The sequence below is a fragment of the Paramormyrops kingsleyae genome, chromosome 10 (assembly GCF_048594095.1).
Source record: "Paramormyrops kingsleyae isolate MSU_618 chromosome 10, PKINGS_0.4, whole genome shotgun sequence".
Taxonomy (NCBI): Eukaryota; Metazoa; Chordata; class Actinopteri; order Osteoglossiformes; family Mormyridae; genus Paramormyrops; species Paramormyrops kingsleyae.
The window spans coordinates 26,223,623-26,245,313 of NC_132806.1; the positions used below are offsets into that span (position 1 = coordinate 26,223,623).

The window sequence follows — 21,691 nt, forward strand, 5'->3', positions numbered from 1 at the left end:
AGTTGGTTAAGGTTGCAGTAGCGAACGGTCCCAGTGTTGAACGGTTTGGAGTCTTTTTAAAGAATCATTATGTTACTTTTTTAACAGCCTGTTTTACATTTAAGACAAGAGAGGAATATGACAGATCGCAGATGTAGTTTAGTAGTATGAGTCGATATTGAGTAAGCGGATTATTTAGAGAAATGAAGAATAAAAACTTGAAGAGTCTGGATAATCTCGCCGCGAGTCTGGTATTCATAATCCTATGCTTCGAAATTCGGAATTTAGAGTCAGCGGTGAGTACTGATACACTTATCTGTCGGTGCATTTATATGAATTAAAGTAATATGCAAAGATACCCGATGCACTCTGCAGATCGTGATCATACCCGCAAGCGTCTCCTTGGCTAAAGTTTATAAATAGTGTGCTTGCTTTATAACGTACAAGTGTTGTTGTTCCGTGGTCCTATTAATAAATATCCATTTAACAATGATTTAATGGAAAACCGAAATTCCTTAACACCATGCATTGATGTGATTTAGGTGCCCAAAAAATGGATTATCCTCATTTATTCTTTATCACTTTGGTAATTGCGGCAGCGGCTGCAGACATTGTAGGTGAAGATAACTAGGCTTCGCTCTGAGCGCACATCACATTTTTCAAAGGTCGGTCATGCCCGGAGACTTGTAGGAACACGCCGACTGTTCTTTTCAGCTTTTTTCCATCCGCGAACGGCACTTGATGAGATTTAGAGAAATTTTCTTCGGGGATGCCAATAATATTTTCAGTCTTTCGGAGAAATTGATCAGCCAGCTGTAGGACAGACACCGAAATTCCCACAAGACGCAGGCTGCATTTGAGTTGTATTGAGATATATATTAAGGGAGTTACCAGCCTTGCTTTGGGAGCAGCTCTGCGAGGACGTCGAAGCTGGTTTCTTATTGTGATGCTACACTGTAACTTTGAGTCGAGATGTAGGGCAGCAGATTGTTTGTAAGACACATGACATGGAAAAGCTTTACACGATCCAGGTGAATATAGCCATAGAGAGATCATAACTGAAATTAAATCACCCCTCTCAAGCAGAATTGGACCATTATAATATACAACTGTATAATAAACTGTTTTCAAATATGATCAAATGATCATTATTTTGCTAATTTATTATTTAATCAGATTAATTCTGCATGTTTCAAACTTTCAATGATTTGTTATACATTCTGATTAATTCGTATGTGTCCCTACATGAATGTTTGTGTACAACAGTTGATAACAATATCTTTCCTATTTTTTATCTCATGAGTATCTAATACTCCAAAAAATACACATCGCATTTTGTCGTACTACCCATTCACCTGAGAATCTGTGATTTTATATCTCACACAGCATAGATTGTCCATATTTGCATTGCCAAGGAAATCTCATGAGGTACTTTCTCAATATTTTATAATGACCAAAAAAGAAAAATTCAAAGACATTGAATACAGGGGGAGATTATTATTATTATTTTTTTAAATAAAGGACATGAATGAATTTGGAGCCGTGAGCGCAAAGGAACTCAGAGTGTTGAGCCAACCAGGGGTTCACCTGCTTCCAGGAACAGAGGGTAAAAATTCAGCTCTCTGTTAAGACCTCAGGCCAGGGCTTAAAGGCCAAATACGTTAATGTCGCCTTCAATGAATTTGCACCATAAATATAAAAGGGAAACTTTTCAGAAGCGACCAAGAGACAAGGAGGATGCCAAGATAAATTGCATGAAATGTGCCAACAATGGCCACATAATGGCTTTATGTTATATGCGCATTAATTAGCCCTATGTACCCTTTAATTGCAGCAACAAAATAAATCCTTGTTTTGTCTTTCCAGCAGTATTTTTCTTTTTCCTGTCTCCATGTGGAGTCAAAATCTGTCACTTCATGGTACTCTTGCCTACTGAGTGCATGGAACATGTTCCTTGAAGCAATTTCCATCCATGGATTAAATATGAATTACTTTGAGCAGGGGGTATAGATGTATCACAGAGGTCAATATATCTTAGTGATAGGATATGGATAGAAAGTAGTTTGCAGTAAGGACTTGTCTTGTTATCCATCATGGCGAATGAGTATCATAAGATATTTCCCTGAGATTTGCCTGGGGTCTATGTGAAGGCAACTATTCCAGTTATCTAAGTACATTCTTAACGCTTGCTGCTGAACTGTCCAATTCACTCTCCATTTGTTTCTTTGTATCTAGGTTGTTTTAATGCTTCTACTAAAGCAGTCCCAGTTAGGGGGGCTGGCTTTTCCCCCGGTGATGTTTGCCTTGAGAGAAGTGCATGGCAGTTTCTCGTGTAACACCCTTTGCAACCACATGTTTGAGGGCCCCCCGGGTGACTTTGTGAATGATCCCATCGTGGCACGAATAGGTTCAGGCATTCACAGAGCCTGCATTTTCCCAGCATAGCTCCAACTACCTTCAGTCATTTCAAGTTGATCACTCAGCAGATGTGTTTTTATATCAAATTCGTTGAAGCTGGTTCAACAGTCCTTGTAGCACCACTAGCCTTTTCTTAATTCAAAATTAAGCTCCTCTGAAGGTTCTTTTCTCTGAAGCTGTAACATCAACATGAATCCCCATCATTGCAAAAAGTTGCCACATCAATGAGCCTCTGTCATTGGCGGAGTTGTTCAGTGCTTACGGGTCGTTCATTACTGCACTCGCTCTCCAACAACTCAGCCCCTATTAATATAACGAAGCAATATTTAAACTGTCTAAAAGGAGCCACCATTCAGTCCCAACACAGCTTCATTCTGGGATTATACCAGTAGTATTTTTATGCACGGTGGTGTTCCTGAGTACTATCAGAGGCTAGAGTGGGAAACAAAGCTGGACTTGCACCCAGTTTCGAATAGGTGACAAGAAAGACATTCCAGCTTTGTGTGACACTGGTGCCAAATATCAAAGAACAGTGACAAAGAATTAAATTTATGAGGAGGTACTTTCATGCCTCTGCTTAAATGCTGCAAAGCCTGAAGAACAGTATTACTCCCGGCTGGTTATTACTAATGGGCTTTACATTAATATAAGGAATTTCTTAGTATTCATTCAGGAAGTATTTCTTAAATACCTGTTTCAGAGATGGAGCAGGATGGGATTGGTGATTTCCTTATCATAGTGACCTTTGTGAACTACCCAGTGGTGTGCGTCTCATTGTGTTAGAACACTGTGCCTGTGATTGGAAGGTTGTCAGTTCAAATCTCAGATTCAGATTTCATCATTGGGCCCTTATCCCCCACACTGGTGAGTGCCTGATCTTGTTTACTCAAAAAAATGTATGTTGCTTTGTATAAAACATCTGCAAAGTACATGAATTGTAACACAACCTGGAAGCTGGTGACCAGCTTCTTCAGCCAGGAGATGTCTCCTCTTGCCCTTGATTGTAAGGGATGCTGTTTCTACAGTTTAACATTCCTCAAAAGTCCTGCTCGCACAACTTCCCACTATTCACTCTGTGAATTAAGCCAACGCTGTCTTTGGACTGATGGCAAATGCTTGTGAATCTGCCCTGTCATTTATAACCATTTCCTTGATCATGGTGGAATAATTCTCTACACTCGTAGTGAATTCGTTTTAAAGACAGAGCCGTGCACTTCACAACCACCGCTTCCTTATTTACCGTAAATACTTATTTTCTGTTACTTATAATTTTTGAGGTTGGTGACAATTTTCATAAAATTTTTCATATTTCTGTGCCAGATCAGTAACATAAATCTCCTTTATTATAAAATTAGTACCATCCATTTGCTGATAAAAATCTTGAGTTTTCCAGCTGAGGGAATTCGGCAGAGTAATGCATGCCCTATGGGCTTCATTTGACCTGCTGGTGCACCTTGATGAGGCCATTGCTCTCCGAGTGCTGTAGGGCTTTCATGCAAAGCATGAAGATTTAACAGGGTGACCCAAGTTACACCCAGTCTCCCCGGATCCTTCCGACAAAGATACACTGCTCACAAAATCCAGGCTGTTACTGTGATCATCTGATTCTGTAGCCATAACACTCATTGACATAAGAGATATCCAGCCCTGCCTAGCAGACGGTACAGTCTCGCCTGAGGTCAGGTCCTTGAGAACACGCAAATTCCAACCTTATCTCACCTGCTGGAAGGCCCGCAAAACCTTTCATGAGCACCCAGGCAGCTGAAATCTTTGAAAACAACTGCAAAGCATTGCAACTTTCCTCTTTTAAAATGTGCATTTTTTTGTTGGTTGCATTTTCTTCCCAATCAGTTGCAAATGAAGATATATCGTTAACGGAGACTCGACTGGTAAAATGCAGCTGAAGCATTTCTCCTCTTTTAAAAGTGAAATAAAGGCCTTTGAGTATGCTTGCCAGACCGTGGCCAGACTGGCATGGAGCGGGGCACCTGCACGTATCGCAAGACGTCAGCCAAGATGTCCACAGGACGGGATGTCCTATCAGCATCCTGTTTTTTCAACCCTCACAGCAGGTGAAACCATGCAGGTCCCACGTCTGCATTGTACCTCTGTATAAATCTGATCAGAACGAGGCATTGCACATCACAAGTTTTTTTCCTCTACCCTGCCCTGCTTAAATGTAAACTTTGTTGGCGTTCGGTAAAGCACCTCACCGGATGGTGGGGCGTACATGTGTAGCAGACACTTATGTGGCTGCTGCCTCTCCTCTGAGTTGCACTTCATCAAAATAAATGCAAAGTAGCAGACTTTGTGGGCACACAGAAGACCAACGGGCCAGCCAGCGTGTTTTAGTGTCTATCTGGCCAAGCTAACGAGTGTCTCCGCACAGAGCTAACGCTTCAGTGCAACTTAAGGGGTATAAACAAGAGGAAGGTATCCTTTCAGAGAGCCTCTGTTTGGTTTACTAATTGTTCCATCTGTGCTTCCACTCCGCTTTCTCTTCTGGATAAAAGGAAACTTCAAATCTTTGCAAGTACAACCAGTCCAGTCCTACTTTTGTTTGTCTATAAGTTCCCCAAATCATCTACACTTTCAACTTCGTGCGGTGAATAGCTTTGAAGTCAACACAGCGTCCGTAAATTTCACTGTAAAGAGAATGACATGTAGAAAAATGTTCCCTCAGGCAAATGGGTTGGAATGTATGTGTGTGAGCTATGATTACATTCATTCATGAGACACTTAACCTTAAAAGTCTCAGTATGGCTTTTACTCGTTTTTCCCTCACTCTGCACCCTTCCATGTCCCTGGTCTGCCAACGCAGATCGGTTTTGTTCTGTCTGGGCCCAGCTGGTGACTATGGGTGAACAAAGCAAGTTGCTCGTAGCGGGGGAAAGAACCAAGCCATGTGTCTCAGCTGAGCTTGTCCGTATCAAATCATCGCATTCTGCTGGAATGTTCCTACTAGTGCCATGGGGGATGGGAGGAGGGGTAGGAGTGGTGGGGGTGGGGGGGGGGGGTGTTTCCTATCAAAGACAGAAAATAAGATCCAAGGTACCAGACTGCAGTCATCAGAGGTCATCATAGAAACAATAAGCAAGCAGCTACCAAGGATTCCTGGCTAAAGCTTCAACAATCGGTATTAGCTTCTGAGCATCCAATGGAGCGTGCTATTTAAGTGGAAGTTCACCAGAAAATGACTCGGGTCACCCTGTTCCGATCATCACTGAGTAGACAAGAGTTCTGGCTGTAGAACAGATGGGCCAGCATGCTGGCAGTTCAGGAGCAGGGGCCGGGCATGTCTGTTCAGATGCCTCTCACCTGAGCACGTGTGCCTTCTCCATTCGAGGCACGTGGGGAGCCTTGATAAACACTTGCACCCTGGCCAACTGCTGCTCCCGTCACGTTATTATTGTTATTAATCCCTCTAAACTGTGATGGATCCTTTTGCAGTTTCTCGGGGTTCCTCGCCTCTTTTCTCCACCCTCTTGTGTACACAGCTAGTTTGCGTGCAGTACTCACGGCAGAAACTGCGGTTTCATTGTTTTGGTTTTTGAAGAAACAGTTGTGTCTGGCGCGCCCACATTTGCATGTCTGCGGTGCCCGTAATCTGACATTTCGCATGGGCCAGGCCACTTGCTGCGGAGAACAGAAAGCAAAGAACTGGGAGTTTTGGCCAGCTGCTTCTGCCAGCTTGTTACTGGTGATTTATGTGTCCCAAATCAAGGAGGAGGCATCAAATATCTCTAATGGGGTATTTGATTTATTTGTCTCCATATTGGTTCATCTTCTTCTACAACTGTGTTGTGACTGCAAGGTGGCAAGATGTTCAAAATCAAATTTAGAGAACTTGATTTGGCAATAGAACGTATGGAAAGGGCACCGTCTACCTCTTTACTCTCGAATCCCATGGTGTGTCCCGTTCACCAGCCCTGGTCGGCAATCACAGCTGCCGAGCTTGCGGATCGTGGAATTAAGTTACGCATCACGCTGTGGGGCGATCCCCCAGCACCTCCCCCCCCCCCCCCCCCCACTAAAGTCGCCGTCAGGACAGATGTCCCGCGGCTGCTGCTGCTGAGGGGGAGGCAGCTTTTCAGATGTGTTCTGCGATTGCCTCGCTATCTGATGAGATTTGACACGCCAGTCTCCCGGCCTCTCGCATGTACACGCCAGAGAAATTTCGATTTTGTATGACCTTACAAATGAACAGCGCATTGGCTGTATTTTCTTTTCCGTCAAACTCTAATCCTCATTTCCAGGATAAGTGGCTGGCAGACGGATGGATACGTTGAATTTTCACTGTCCATTTAACTCCCCTCATCTCAAACACATGTAGTTAGGTGAATTCATGTTTCTAAGTTGGCTATATAATGTGATGGGTGCAGGCCCGGAGAGGCTAATCAGGAGACGCGGGAGAATTCCCGGCGGACCGCTTAGCTGTTGTGCCCGTTAGAAACAAAATAATTTGACAGGTTTAAAATTCTTTGTCAACGCTTCATAATATTACCAGTGAGTTTTCTCATGCACGCACGCATGCACACACACACACAACAAACAATGATTGCTCTGCACAGAGAAACACACAAATATGTGCACATGCATCTGTTTAGTCACTTGTCATTTGGAACTGAGTGAGCGCAGTGCGCGGTTGCAGAGGCGTGACAGCTAATCGCTTGCTTCAGCTGATCACTGGAAGTTTCTCAAGCGATGGATGGTAGGTAGATAGAGACCAAGCAAGGCTGAAAACGTGTGGAATTTTTCTTTGTACAGGAGTGCAATATATACAGATGTTTCATTTTCATAAAATGGTATTTATTTATTCATTGGACATATTTTGTTGAGAATTCCACACTAAAAGTACAAGAAGAATCTATATGAGAGGCATGGTTATGCACAGTTGGTCCCCATTGGTGTTGTTTTGGCAGATTGAGCATGAATCAGCATTAAAGGTATTCGGTGAAACTGACTTCTCTTATTGGGCTGTACATCAACCATCACTTCTAATCGTGTTCCAGCACAGATTTTCACAATCGTGACTCAATCGTTCGTCAGCCTCGGTTGGTGCTACAGTAATTTTTGCCATCGGCCTGTTGTGTACCCGGCTTACCACATAAACCTGTCTTTACATTTAGCCCCTATTTTCCACTTCTGGCTGGTTAATGAGAATTAGAACCTCACCTGATTTTCTGAACTTATTTGGCTCACATTATTTGCGTTCTTAAGTACCATGCTACACGTTGCCATATATTACAAAAATCTGTCCATTCATCCATGTTACATAAAGGCTTACTTGGGACAGGGTTGTAGTGTAACATAAGAATAATCGATTTTCCAACTGTTTATATGGGTCACAGGCCCCATCCCAAGGAGCATAGGGCTGCTGTACCGCCTGGATAGGATGCCGGTTCATCTCAGGACTTAAACACAGATTAGGGGCAATTCAGAAATGCCCCTAAATGCATGTTTTTGGACTACAGGAGGAAACCTGGCCAGCACAATGGGAATATTGAGACGTGCGCACACACACATACAATAGGATTCCAACCCTTAATCCTGGAGGTGTAAGGCAATCATACTGAGCCATCAGCCACTCTACTCATTTTTAACGCTGAATTTATTAATTAAGTGTCGACTAAATTGATGACTATATAACAGCATTCCTGAATATTTTCCTTACTGCTGATCAGGTTTGACAATCAGCTGTCAGCAGACAACCCCCAGGGCAACTGCTTGAAGATTTCAGTTGATTTAATGTAGAGTTAAGCCACAAAGAAGGAATACTAAGCCAAATGAGCCAAACGTATAAGTGCCAACATGCCAAGTGCTGGAAAGTGTCCAGCAGCACAACCCAGGATTAGGTGGCAGAACTGAACCCAGTGGTACTGAGCCCAGCTGGCTGCGCTGTTGCTGGTTCTAGAGACCAGCCATTTGCCTGACTGTGATGTCATTCAGCTTTGCAGAACACACACGTACACACTCAGAATCATGCATTACAGGCAATTTAGAGATGCGTGTTCACCTGTCTTTGACTGTGGGAGGAAACTGGAATACCAAGACAAGACCCATTTAACACAGGGAGACTCCGCAAACTCCACACACACAGGAAAGAGACATGATTCAGTCCCCCGACCCTACAGCTGTGAGGCAACATGCCTTCCCATGTTTATTATATTTTTAATTATAAGACTAGAGAAGTATACTTTTCATACTACACATTATTAGCTATGGACTCTCTGTCAGGGCATGTCTTACAAACTGTAGAGAAAATATTTTTTTGAAATGCCACTCGTCATGGTGCGTCTCTTTCTGTTGGGTTGAGGCATTTCAAGAGAGGGTTTGATAGAGTAATTAAAATGGTCTTATAAAAATTAACACTCATTCTGTATTTAAACTTAGCATAGCAGGGACTCAAGTAAATCAGATTTACACCAATTTTCTGGCATGCTGGGCAGTCACAGTGGGCCAAGAAGATGCCTTTGTCTAGCATGCTACAATCTTTGATCTGCTGTAGCTAAGGATTGTGGCTTTTCATGTAGGTTCCAAAAATTTTATTGTTTTAATATTTAAGGATCTTTTTCATTCATTAACTCTGACCTCTCCAGCTACGGATCCTATCCCTGTGTCATCAAAGGTACTTTCATCTTTTCATTTTGCAAGAAGGCTCTGTCCTTCATTGGTCTCTCAGAGAGTGTGCTGCACTTCCACCCATCCAAACAGACCAACATTCTCGGCATGGTGTATATTTCTAAAGATTACATTCCTGACCCACTCTGTAAACATGCCATAAGCAAATCAACAAGAACAGAACTAAATCTGGGCCTCAAGCATGTCTCTGCGGCTTTGGTCAGTAATTTTCCCGGGTATGTTTCCATACTGTAATTGTTAACAGCTAAAAGTATATAAAATACATCCATTAGTTATTCACACCTTGAATACCTTGACACAGCAATTTTTACCCGCTGAGACAGTCTGTAAGAAGCTACTGGTTGGATCTGTAATCAACATTTTCTCTGGTCTGAAGGAACTCTTTGATTTTAAAGCATTCTTATAGAAAGAGGAGCATGACTCAGCCATACACTTATCGGTGTTTCTGTTGCCCTCTTGTGGTGGACATGTGTAATAGACCTCTGTGCCATCGGAAGCATTTCATTTTGGGTGCAGATGGTTGCCATATTTGTCTAGAATAAAACACTGCTATAAATATTTACAGCAAAATGACACATTCTTAAGCAATTATCCATATCATAATAATTTTGATCCATTTGAAAGATTCATCCATTTATGAAATTTATGTTGTGTTCACATGTATTAACGATGTAATCGAATGCAGTACATTTCCCACTGATGATGACATTCTTATTGGGAATGTTGATTAACCCTTCAGATGTGTTCTTGTTGCTTTATTGACACTGGACTTATAATTAGAAAGTGCTGCTGTATACTTAAGATGCCTGGAAAATATCATATATTAGAAATCAATAAAGATAGTATTAAACTTATTTGCTAGGTTTTCAAATAGAGAGAAAAATAAAGGAATTAAATTCAAGTTGCATCGGGCGTACAAATGTAAGGTAGCCAGATGTGTCAGGACACTCCTAAGCACAGGCAAGAAGAGCAGTTGTTTAATAACACATAGACTTAATAAATTACTGCAAATAACACTTCATGTTTAAACTTGAGATTTACGAGACATCAATAACAGTAGTAGCAGGACGTATGGACCCTAGGAATTGGTGTGGAGACTGTGGGGACCAGCCTTGCCACTATGCGGGGGCATAGATTTGGGAATGGATGGTAGGGATATGTCCTTACCAATATTGTACGAGTACTGCATGTGTTCAGAGGGATGAAGGATATAGGGATGATTTAGTCCCAACCAACCCCCTTGCAGTGACGGCCTCCCAGTCTACAGCTGTCCTGCACCGATAGTCCGCTCCTTCCGTGTGCCACGCCCCCTCGTTAACCCCGTGTGGAATCCCTGTGTGATCAGCTGTTTCTTGTTGCTGTCATTAGTCCTATGTATTGTCTGTCTGTGTTTTGCCTGCGTTACCTGTAATTAAACCCTGTATTTCCCGATTTTCCGTCTCTGCTCGTGCTTCCCTGGTTTAATGCATGACAACAGCTGCCTTTTTACACTTTTGTGGCCTGAATTGTATCAATTGGCAAATCATGATAAAGGTGGATAGAAAAGTAGAAAGGCTCTGTTTTCCAAGCCTGACAAAGCCACTTATAGCTATGAGATGCAAGGGTGAAGGAGTTTGATACTGGGAGGAACATGCAAAAATGCAAAGGTCTATTTATTAAGCGGGGCGGTGAATAAAGTTAAAATAAACGTCCCCTGTGGTTCTTACGTCCATAGTGAGATGTTCCCTAAGACACTAATCAAACCAGGCCCTGTCCAGAAAACACACAGCAGCTTCAGTTAGGACTGGGGACAAAATAATATCCCCAGTTACTACCATACATGTGACACCCATGTGCTTACTCCGTTATTCACATTGGCTCAAATAGGTGTTATGCTGTACAGAAACCCCGCTTTATGTCATACTCAGTTTGTCTTTTAGAACTGGCAAAAATGCACAGTGCCAACCCCCACCAGGCAGAATTTCCTCTTCATCCCTCGACGCCCTAACCCTCCCCCACCTCCCCCACCAACACGTCTAGAACCAATGCATTTCTGAGGCCCAATATGTAGGGCAGCCAGAAGGAGAAACTTCCCTGGTGAGCACTTACCTGGCAATGAGCCGGTGCAGCCTTCCCATCTTTGCTGAGTGGAGCACAGAGAATGCTTGGGGACTTCCCTGGTACCAGAGCTCACATCCATCTTCACGCTTTCAGACTGCCAGTTTTATCTTCAGCTCCAAAACCTCCACAGTTGACCTTAGGGGAGATCAAACGTTTTGCATGTTCTAGGGATCTCCCTGTTAAGGGAATCAAATACATCTTCTCTCTGTAAGACCTTTGGTTCTATTTACTTGCTGCAAAACCTCCACAGATGACCTTAGGGGAGATCAGAGGTTTTGGGTGTTCTGCAGTGATGAATAGCAGAAGGAGACATACCAGTACCCAGTTGCGAGTGAGGCTTTTAACATGGACGTCACGCTGATGCCTGGAGGGAGAGAAATAAACTGCTCTGTGTATTTGTTACTCTAAGCATTTGGGTAGCAGAATGCAGATGCCTGGTCTGGCCGACATTTCAGCCAAATGATTTTCAAGATCAGAAAACAAATAATTCAACATTCGCCCACTGTTGCTGTTGATATGTTTTTCACATGTCCCTTATTGGGAGTTACACATAAATTTTGTGGAGCCTTTTAAAGGCTTGAGTAAAATGTCTTTTCCTGGTTCTGGTTGGTTTCTGGAATAATCCAAACAGAAACATATTTAAGCCATTCATTCGCTGTGGCGAGTCCTGCTGTTGTAGTCCAGTGCTCCCTGAGAGCTTTGCTGATGTCGTATGAAATGTAGACGGAGGTCACTTTTGGAAAAGAAAATAAGAAAAACTCCGGAAGTGTGCTTAACCTTTTGTGGCGAGGGGAATCCTTGCTGGGTCACTTATTTTGAAAACAGTATGCAGCAAAAGTGTGTTTTTTGATCTTCCATGGATTTTTTTCCCTGAAGCAAGATTATGGAATGAGGCTGGGATCAAAGTAATACTGGTGTAAGGGTTCTAAAATCGAGACCAAAACTGCAATACAAACATTCCACATTTCATGACGTGGTTCCAGGAGACACAACTATGACCCCCCCCCACCCCCAAACCTGAACCCACTGCCACTGCTGCGGGTATTTCCTGTTGAGCTCTCATTACAATCCATATTTTATTGTGGAGAACAAAACTTTTTAGGGTGTCTTCGTCGTTGATAATTAAACCCAGATTTTTTTTCTCAATTTTTTAATTCACACTCCCCCCTCCCCCCAAAAGAAAACAAGGTATAAACTGAACCATGGATTTGAGGAATTGTTAAACACCTACAAAGCAGGCACCTTCACAACAAAGGAAGAATTAACAGAGGGTGACACAGTGTGGTTTCAGCGGTGGGAGGATGATCTGTCAGCACTGGAAACATAAAACTGGTATAAATACCACATTTTCAGGAAAACCTTGACATTCATTAAATATCTAGTTTATGGCCTTAATTCAGTGGCTGCAGGCTCATTCAGAGACATATTCACAATATTAAGCAGTAACAGTCATCTTTCGAATTTTGCACATGCTGCCATTTTTAGGAAAACTGCTTCTAGATCAGTAGCCTTGGGCATATTCCTCCTCAGGCGCTGAAATATAAAAAATCATAATAAAAAGCTCATCATTGCATTAGAAAGACGTGGACTAGTTCCTTTATTTGTGAATTGCGGGCAGTATTGAGCAGACCAAGCTTTGAACACAATGGATTATTGTGCGCACAAGTTTCCTGTAGAGCAATTTTGAGTAAAGAAAAGATTCCCTGTGGACCTCCTCAATTTCTTGCAATGCCGTGCTGCTGAGCCTCACAAAATACAACCTGGCATAGTGCGTGTGCCCTAGGGGCCGCAGCACATACAATGAGACTGTTGCATGCCTTGTCTCCCATCTCCTCCCAGTTGAGGGTGGATCATGCAGGCCAGTACACAAGCAGCGAAATACATGTGAATCTGATTCGTCTAATTCAGGGCAGAGAATGTAAGTGGCAAAAACAATCCACAGGATGTATCACCTTGACTTAGTTACCATTATTCAACACTCATTTCCCCAGCACATCCAACAGTAGACTTTTCATAGACTTCAGTTGTTGTGGTGTTTGCCAAACTAATATCTGGGTCAATATAAGTTAGAAGGCTACTTCATCGTATCAGCCTCATCAGTGTTGTGAAACCCCCAGAAGTTTGACCTTCCGTACTAAATCACACCTTGGATAAAGCTACCGGTGGTCTTAGGATGTGACAATTGCTTTATTATTTTTGCGTTAACATCTGAAGTTGTTGTTGTTGTCCAGGGGCCTTTTCAATCCTGATGAGAGCAGTTGGCAGCCATTTGATTGGCAAGTGTATTGTAGTATGACTGTTATCTGTGCATGTACACAAAAACACCATCTACAGGTATCCCTAGTGAAAAGATCACTGCTCCATTATGAGCCTCTCTGGACCATTCTGGAGTGATCTCCTAGTGTCCTCGATTTGTTCACTGGCTTAGCTCTGACCTCAGTTGACAGGCTTTACTCAGATACTTCCTCTGACACTTCCTGCACCCCCTAAACCTGACACGGGTTGTATTTAGGGCAGATGCGCAGTGGAGGCGCCTTTGCAGGGGTCCCGCGACGGTGACACAGCGACTCGGGTTTCAGGCACAGCGGGCCCAGGCTGGGCTGGGGCCAAGTATGGACTGGGTGGGAGGGAAGGGAGGTAATTAGCAGCAGATCCATGCCCCTAAGGCTAGATAGGTAGGGTAGAGCGCAAAGCTTTGGGAAGGTCACATAGACTCCCTTGTTTATAGTGTGGCAGTTCATACCGAAAACGTTTTTTATTTTTCGAAAAACAAGCTTTAGACTGCCAGAAGGGAATACACAGTGTGTAATTATATGGTCAAGGCGTCTTCAAGGGATACACTTTTGTATCAGTCTGGAGGTGTTTGTGTGTGTACTGTATGTCTGTGTTTTATGTGACGAGCTCCCACTCCTGACTGTCATTACTCCCCCCACCCAAAACCAATTCTACTTGCAAGTCTTGTAATTAATTATCTATCATTGAATCTTTAAAGTAGTGCTTAATAGTTAGGCAGGAAATACTTGTATAGCATGCATGTTCATATCTTTAAAACAACTAGCTTTGGGGTATTATATTCATTCATTCATATTTCTGTTATTTAAGGGGAATTGAAGGTTTTATGTCATTGAAGTTGGATTAGCTTGGCATAATATGATATTTTTCTTAAAGTGCTTCACTTGAGCAGAGCCCAGAGGATGTTTTGTGACGTTTTATCCGAATATATTGTATACTGCTTAGCAACATCTTTAACTCAATAGTTAAGCAGTGATTCTTGAGCCACAGTGGCTGCAAATCAGTGTGTTTCAGTTTGTCTCTAACTACAAGGGAGTTGCCTTTGAAGCACTGTACGTCTTAGTCAGTGTTAAGCTGGGAAGGGGCTGCTGTGTTTTTTTATGTTGCGATAGAATATTTCTGTGAACTCAGGGGATTTCGAGCCTGCATGGCCTGCTGCTTTTCTCTCTGTTCGAGTGGCTGGGTTCAAACTACGGGGCTTGCTTGACATGATGAATTAATGCTGAATTAAATTCAAAACAAATCCTTAGCAATTACCCTCTTGGGATACACTCTAACAGTACCCTCACATTGTACTGGACTCCATTCGCACTAGTCGGACACCAGTGCCCTCTTTCAGACAAAGCCATCTTTTTTGGTGGACATTTTCATTTTTCTTTTCAATACTGATAATGACATGTGGTTTTAAATGCTGGCAGTAGCTTGGAATAGCATAAAAGTGTTGGGGACTGGGTGGTGTCTGTCCCCAGAAGCAGATGTACCCTGGATGGACTGCAGGCTTTTTAGAGACACACAGACCTGACGTCTTTGAACTGTGGAATAACTTTCACACAAACATTGGGAGCTGATGCAAGAAATGAACTTGCAACCTAAGAGGTGCACAGCAGCAGTGCTCACCTTATTCTGTTTAAATTTCAAGTTTTAGATTTTAGGAAAAAATAATAGAGGTGATGCAGTGGTTAGCACTGTTGCCTCACAAGCCTGGGATCAGGGTCCGAGCCTTCGCCACGGCTCTGTGTGTGTGGAGTTTGCATGTTCTGCCCGTGACATCATGAGGTTTAGCTGAGGTTAACTGGTGCTGCCAAATTGCCCATAGGTGTGTGAGTGTACCCTATGATGGGTTGGCACCCCATCCTGGGTTGTTCCCTGCCTTGCACCCATAGGCTTTGGGATTGGCTCCGGACCCCCAGCCAAACTGAACTGGACAAGCAGTTTCACAAAATGGATGGAAAATTATGTTTTCTGATAAATTTATTTTCTGGGAAACAACTCCCAATTTTGGCTATATTCAGAGTAATGATACTGGAGATACTGGTCCAACCTGATGCTTGTAATGCACATTTGGCTAAAATGATCATGTACTACTTAAACAGCCCTAAAAATACTCCTTTATTTTAACATGGAAACATCCAAATGTTTTAACTTCTGGTCTGCTATTCAAGAGACAGGTTCTCATGAATGTCTAAATGCTCCCATCTACTGGTTCTTTGATGCAACATACATATACTGACATAGGTCAGGCTGCAATCAGCAGCTCAAATCCCACCATTACGTACCAGTTCAAGGACATATTTAATGGAATAATTCAAGTTGATTCATAACTAAAGCCTGAATTAATATCAGCCGGGTTATAAAATAAAGTGTAGAGATGCATTCAGCTATATGATTTTATGTTTTATGCAATCATGTCAAATTGCTTGATTCTGGTGCACATAGTGATGTGATTGGTGCCCTTCTCTGCTCCTCTCATAGGCTTGCCATGGCTGTGTAGCGAATACCAAATGTGACTGCAGCGGGGTGAAGGGAACCAAGGTAAGGAGATTCTCCCCGAAAATACCCATCAACACCCACAGGGCCGCTCGGGTGGGACATTGCAGAAAGGCCCCCGCTGGCTCAATCTGCATAGCAGGTATAACAACTATGCTGTTCCACACATGAAGCAGCACCTCCATTTGCTGGAATGAAAAGGCAGCCAAGATCTACCTGACAGCTCAAACCACATATACAAAAATACTATATTAAATTATAACACAGATCAGAATGAAAAACAGCTTAAGGACCCCAGGGAAGTTGTGAAATACATGTTTTCAAATGCCACATGTCAATTAATAAAACCATTATACTAGGCTTTGGCACCTAAAGCCAGTTTTGGTAGCTGTCGATTGGCCCACCGAGGGCCCTGCCTTCAGCTGCCCTCCGGTCTACACTGCACCTGACCCCTACGGCTCCCCCTGCTGGTGGTGGGCCCACAGGAAGGTGGACCCATGTCATTCCTTCGGGCTATGCCCTGCTGGGACCCATGGGTGGAGGTCTGGCCAGTAGGTTCTTGCCAGTGAGCCCACCCCCAGGCCTGGTTCCAGGGCAGGGCCCCAGTCTCTCCAATCTGGGAGGGGTAACGTGGTCCTTTATATTAACCCTCATGGGAGTCTGTTTGAACCGCACTTAGTCAGCCGCTCACCTAGGACCAATGTGCGTTGGGAGACCCTACTAAGGGCAATTGCCCCTGACAACATGGCTCCTAGGATCATGGGGGCACACAAACCCCTCCACCACGATAAGGTGGCGATTTGTGGAAAAGGGTGCCCTCTCCTGGTGGGGGATGAGTTACTGCCTCAAGTGGAGGAGTTTAAGTACCTCGGGGTCAGAGATACTGCCCAACTCAGTGTCCACTCTCCTCTGCAGGGGGACAGAGGCTTTCCAGGACTTCCAGGCCTGCAAGGGCTACCAGGCTTACCGGGACCTGAGGGTCCATTTGGACCAAGGGGGGAAAAGGTAAGAGATACGTGGCCAGATGTATCCGCCTAGCTATCACCTGTCTATATAGTCAGTTTCTGTGATTACCAGTTCTGTCTGCTAATGGTTTGCTTACATCAGTCCCCATAATATGTTTTCCTCTGAAATTGACATCATACTGTTTTCTTGTAGGGTGACGATGGGTCCACAGGATTATCCGGCCCCAAAGGAATTAGAGTGAGTCCCATCTGGCATCTCAGCAACTTGCCCAAACAGCCACGCGCCTCGTGGGTGCCTGAGGGGTCATTATCAAGCCTTCGCTCAAACTCGACATGTTCGAACTGACTCTACCCACCCAGCTATCCCCAGATACACCCCCACACATCCCCCGACAAACCCCTTTTCTCAATGACAGTCCACTTATGATTTTATCATTTCCTGCTGCCAACCAGTACTGAAACAGAGAAGCTTTTGATCTAGTTGAAAAGTTTCAGAATTAAGGGTTTCGAGAAATTATATTCTAAAAAGTACAAACCTATTTTACTAAAAATAAGTAAAAAAAAAAAAAAAAAAAAAAAAGAACAAACTCTGTTGGGGTTGGTTCTTAATATCGTAATTGTGCATGTGCTGGTTCTGGAGCTGGGATCTCTGTACTATAATTACCTAGATTATCAAATGTGACTGAAAGAACCTTCCAGTTGCCCTTGGGAGTCTTGTTTTAACTGAATTGTCTCTGGTCAGTCTCTCAGACAAACTGTGTTCATTCGTCATTCCTAAATAAGTGTAACTCATACTGCATTGACTATCACTCCACCAGGTACCAGACGCAATGAGACAGTGATGCATATCTTGACTGTCTCCTGTTGTTTGTAGGGCCCGCTGGGGCTGCCCGGATTTCCTGGAACCCCTGGAATCCCAGTGAGTCTGATGTCCCTCTTCTTCCTGCTTCCTTCTACTAACTCTCAGATTTTCGTCTTTCTGTCCCTCATCTCACGCATCACCTGAGCTCTGCAGTTACTCAATCACACTTTAAATCCAGTATCTCACTATGGTTCATGTCTCACTATCCTAAGGTGTGAACATAAACACACAGAGTACCTGGCATAAGCTCTCCTCAGTCACCTGTCAGTGTGTTACCTGGGTCACGCCCCCTAGTGGCAGTACTGTAGTGATTTCTTTTCTCTACAGGGTCTTCCAGGACAAGATGGGGCCCCAGGTCCAAGAGGGGTCCCAGGGTGTAACGGGACAAAGGTGGGTGTTTTTCAGCTCAAAATTTAATTGCTTGGCCAGTAGTAAATGCACAGCATATGTACTGTGAACTCATTTTCATTATATAGCAGAATACATACATACCTTTTATTATTCAGTGGGGGGCTGAACTATGTTTTCCTCTACAGGGTGAACGTGGATTTTCAGGACCCCCTGGATTTCCTGGGGACCCAGGACCCAAGGTAGGTGTTGCTGAAGGCTTCTCACTGAACGCCGTGTCTGGATCTAGGATCTGAGACACACATAAACTTGCATAACATTTACATGCAATATTTACAGCTCTCAAACAATTTTGTGATTAGACATCATGTAAGCCTAATTATTTATGACATATACAAGTAAATCACAGATCCATACATTTGTCATGTACAGAATATCTAAACTGTGTATTAATCATTTTCCTCATCTTTCTCAGGGTTATCACGGTCCTCCAGGGGACAAGGCAAGTGTTTCTTTGTAATCTGTAGTAACATCCTGCATGAAATTATACTGAAGTTCAAAATATCTGCCAGTTTTCAACTAGATAGTAACACACAATAGCATTATTAGTGCAAAAATAGCATATAATTTCAATGTTAATATTACAACTAAGACAGCTTCTTCTGCAACATCTTAAATAAGGACTAAATACGTTTTTGCTTAGGCAACAGTACATCCTGTAACAAGAAGCTGTAACATTTTGTTATTGTTACGTTGTATTCAGAAGTTATAGTGTATTGTAATATGGAAATGAATTCATCTATAATATATAAGTAATATGTGAACAGCTTACCAAACTACCAACAGGAATCAGATTCAAATCATAATTGCATAAATACATATCAAGCAAGGCTAAATTAGTTTATGTAAAAAGCATTACTTCAATATTAAACACTATGTGGAAAGCCACATTTTTTTCATTTTTGGGGACAGGAATGTGTTAGAATAGATCACAAATTTAGGTATAAATAACTACTGGACAGGTCAGCCGCGCCCAGGCACACAGCTGCCTCCATTAGCACTCTATGCTAATCGACACTTAAGCTGTAGCTGCCTAACTAAATGCAAATAAAAACAAACAAAAACCTACATTACTTAGGGCACTGGCTTCCTAAAATACTTGTCTTAACCATTGTAGTTCTCGCTGACCAATACCTCGTAACAACGAAACGGATAATTTAATATCAGAGTAAAATGACTAAAATAATTGCTTATGCCAAATTGTCAACGTAAATAAAACATCTACTTGTATTTCACGGATAGCTATACCTCAATATACAAGTCTTTCACTTATGAGGTTTCAGGTATACGAATCTAATTATTTAGTAATATTTACCAAGTTACGAGCAAAATCGAGGCGAATTCTCGGCGCTTACACGCACCGCGAGCCGAGCCTGGGGAAATCTTCGAATGTCGCCACCTAGTGTCTGGTCCGCAGTTACCATCTAAGCGCTCCTGATTTGTGCTCGGTGATTTTGCGATATCATCTTAGCTCACCTGGAACTTAAATTTCTCATAAATTTGAAAATATTTATGGCATTAACAAAGAAACTCCACAAATAAATGTGCTGGACTAGGTAAAAAATCTGTCCTTAAACAAAAACATTCAATATGTAATATATGAACAAAGTACTTAGAAACCAAAATAATTACTCATTTCAGCACTTTTCATATAATATGTGCAACATCAGTAAGAACTTCTTCATGAACTTCTTTTGAGTTGATCTGCAGTTCATTCTTTGCAGAAATGGTTCTGTGAATTGCAGTTTGGGGTCACATTGCAATTAAGATATGTTGAATACTAGACTGGTATTCTAGTAAACAATGATTTTATACTTTATTCTGAACTAGTTCTCTGCCAGCTCTACATGTTTGATTACGACCCTGACTGTTCCCACAGGGAGACACTGGTGACATCATCACAGTCAATCATTTAGGACCGAAGGGAGATCGAGGACTACCTGGCGCCCCGGGTCTAACTGTAAGTCTTTAAGCAACTATTTGTTGAATGTATAATCATCTCTCTCTATTACACTAGTGCAACAGACAACATTTCTGAAGTAGGTAATGTAAAGTCATTACAGTAATGGTAATGTAATGTCATTACAGTAATGGTAATGTAACACAGGCTAAAGCTGACAGTCTAAGTATTATTTTGTTTTTTAGGGAAACCCAGGACATCCAGGATTACCTGGTCCACTTGGAGCACCTGGCCCCAGAGGCTCAGATGTACGTCTGCTAAACAAAATGGTTCTTTTGTGGTTCCCTTTTGTCTTCCTGTATTATATAATTCAAAGGTCTATCAGAAGTGCTCAGTTGTACTACAATTACATTTACACTCAACATGTTTAGCAGACACTTTTGTTCAAAGCAATAGACAAGTGAGGCAAATAGCACATTGCAAACATACATGCTTTCAAGGAGCAAACCAGGCACCACTGCAGCCAGGTTGAGCTTCAGATGAATAGCCAGTATGTTATATGGTGGCACTGGATTGATATATGTATATATTTTTTCATAACAAGGATGTTGTTAAATCATCTTGAATAAATATTTGAGGTAAAGAAAGAACAAATACTAGTATACTCTATGACGTTATTTACATTCTTGAGTTATCACTTCTCTGGATATATAAAATGAGGAGTACTGAGGGATATTACTGTTCAGGTCAGTGTCTTAAACATCATGATTCTCTCAGGGGTTCCCTGGACCTCCTGGACCCCCAGGACCCAAGGTAAGGTTCTGCTACATTTCTTAGCTTTTCAAGCTGAATTGCCAAACAGCAATTTAATGTTATCTCTCTGATTTATTTTTGTTTACCCACCTTGTGTTTGACTCATTCATCCATCCTGGTTACCTCTTTGTCATGCTCAGGGTAATATGGGCTTGAACTTCCAAGGGCCTAAGGGGGAGAAGGTAAGAATTCTGTGCAGTCAGTTGTCAAAGTCCTGTCATGTCACCGATATGGATACTTACCACCGATGTGCCTGTGTATACGTAAGGGGGACACGGGTCTACGCGGACCACCAGGTCCTCCGGGTCAAATCGGTGAGGTGACGAAACCAGCAGACTCAGAGGTGCAGAAAGGAGAGAAGGTAAAGCAGATTTCCGAGCCAAGTACCCAAGCTCATTGTGTAGGTAACATTGATTGATGTTTAGATTGTAATGACTCTTTTGTAGGATGAAGAAGCCTAGATCGAAATAGCCCCATGAGTGCCCGTGTTCCTTTGCCTTTTTCGTTGAGTTTCGTTTCATTCTGAACTTGCTTTAGGGAGACCATGGACCACCAGGGCCACCTGGAGATCCTGGATTCCCAGGACTACCAGTACGTAGAACCTCTCTTACCTGAACATTTTCCAGCTTACTTTCATGTACCATAATTTGTATGGGTGCATTTCACTAAAGGTTTTACCACACAAAACTAACATTGTGCCCCAGTTCTTAAATATGAATGAAAAGTTGAAAATGACGGGTTCTGTTACTGACTGTGGGTTCTGTGTTGTCGTTAAGAAAACATCCTGTAAATCAACTTTGAGATGCAAGATCCATTGTGTCACTG

General features: G+C 42.6%; 2 protein-coding genes across 2 annotated transcripts in view; both read left to right on the forward strand.

The window, feature by feature from the left end:
- On the forward strand, positions 1-20,374 carry LOC140593126 (uncharacterized). The gene is made up of 10 exons (XM_072717045.1): positions 1-275; positions 15,904-15,963; positions 16,834-16,923; positions 17,077-17,121; positions 17,758-17,802; positions 18,073-18,135; positions 18,282-18,335; positions 18,569-18,595; positions 20,033-20,113; positions 20,309-20,374. The coding sequence occupies exons 1-10, from the start codon at positions 183-185 to the stop codon at positions 20,372-20,374; spliced, it is 624 nt and encodes a 207-aa protein (XP_072573146.1). The 5' UTR covers positions 1-182.
- Positions 20,014-21,691, forward strand: part of col4a5 (collagen, type IV, alpha 5 (Alport syndrome)) — a 21,891-nt gene continuing 20,213 nt past the window's right edge. The window contains exons 1-6 of the mRNA XM_023816378.2: positions 20,014-20,113; positions 20,299-20,361; positions 20,831-20,866; positions 21,007-21,048; positions 21,135-21,227; positions 21,404-21,457. Coding sequence (XP_023672146.2) covers positions 21,013-21,048; positions 21,135-21,227; positions 21,404-21,457 — 183 coding nt within the window. The 5' untranslated portion in view covers positions 20,014-20,113; positions 20,299-20,361; positions 20,831-20,866; positions 21,007-21,012. The remainder of the gene's footprint in view (positions 20,114-20,298; positions 20,362-20,830; positions 20,867-21,006; positions 21,049-21,134; positions 21,228-21,403; positions 21,458-21,691) is intronic.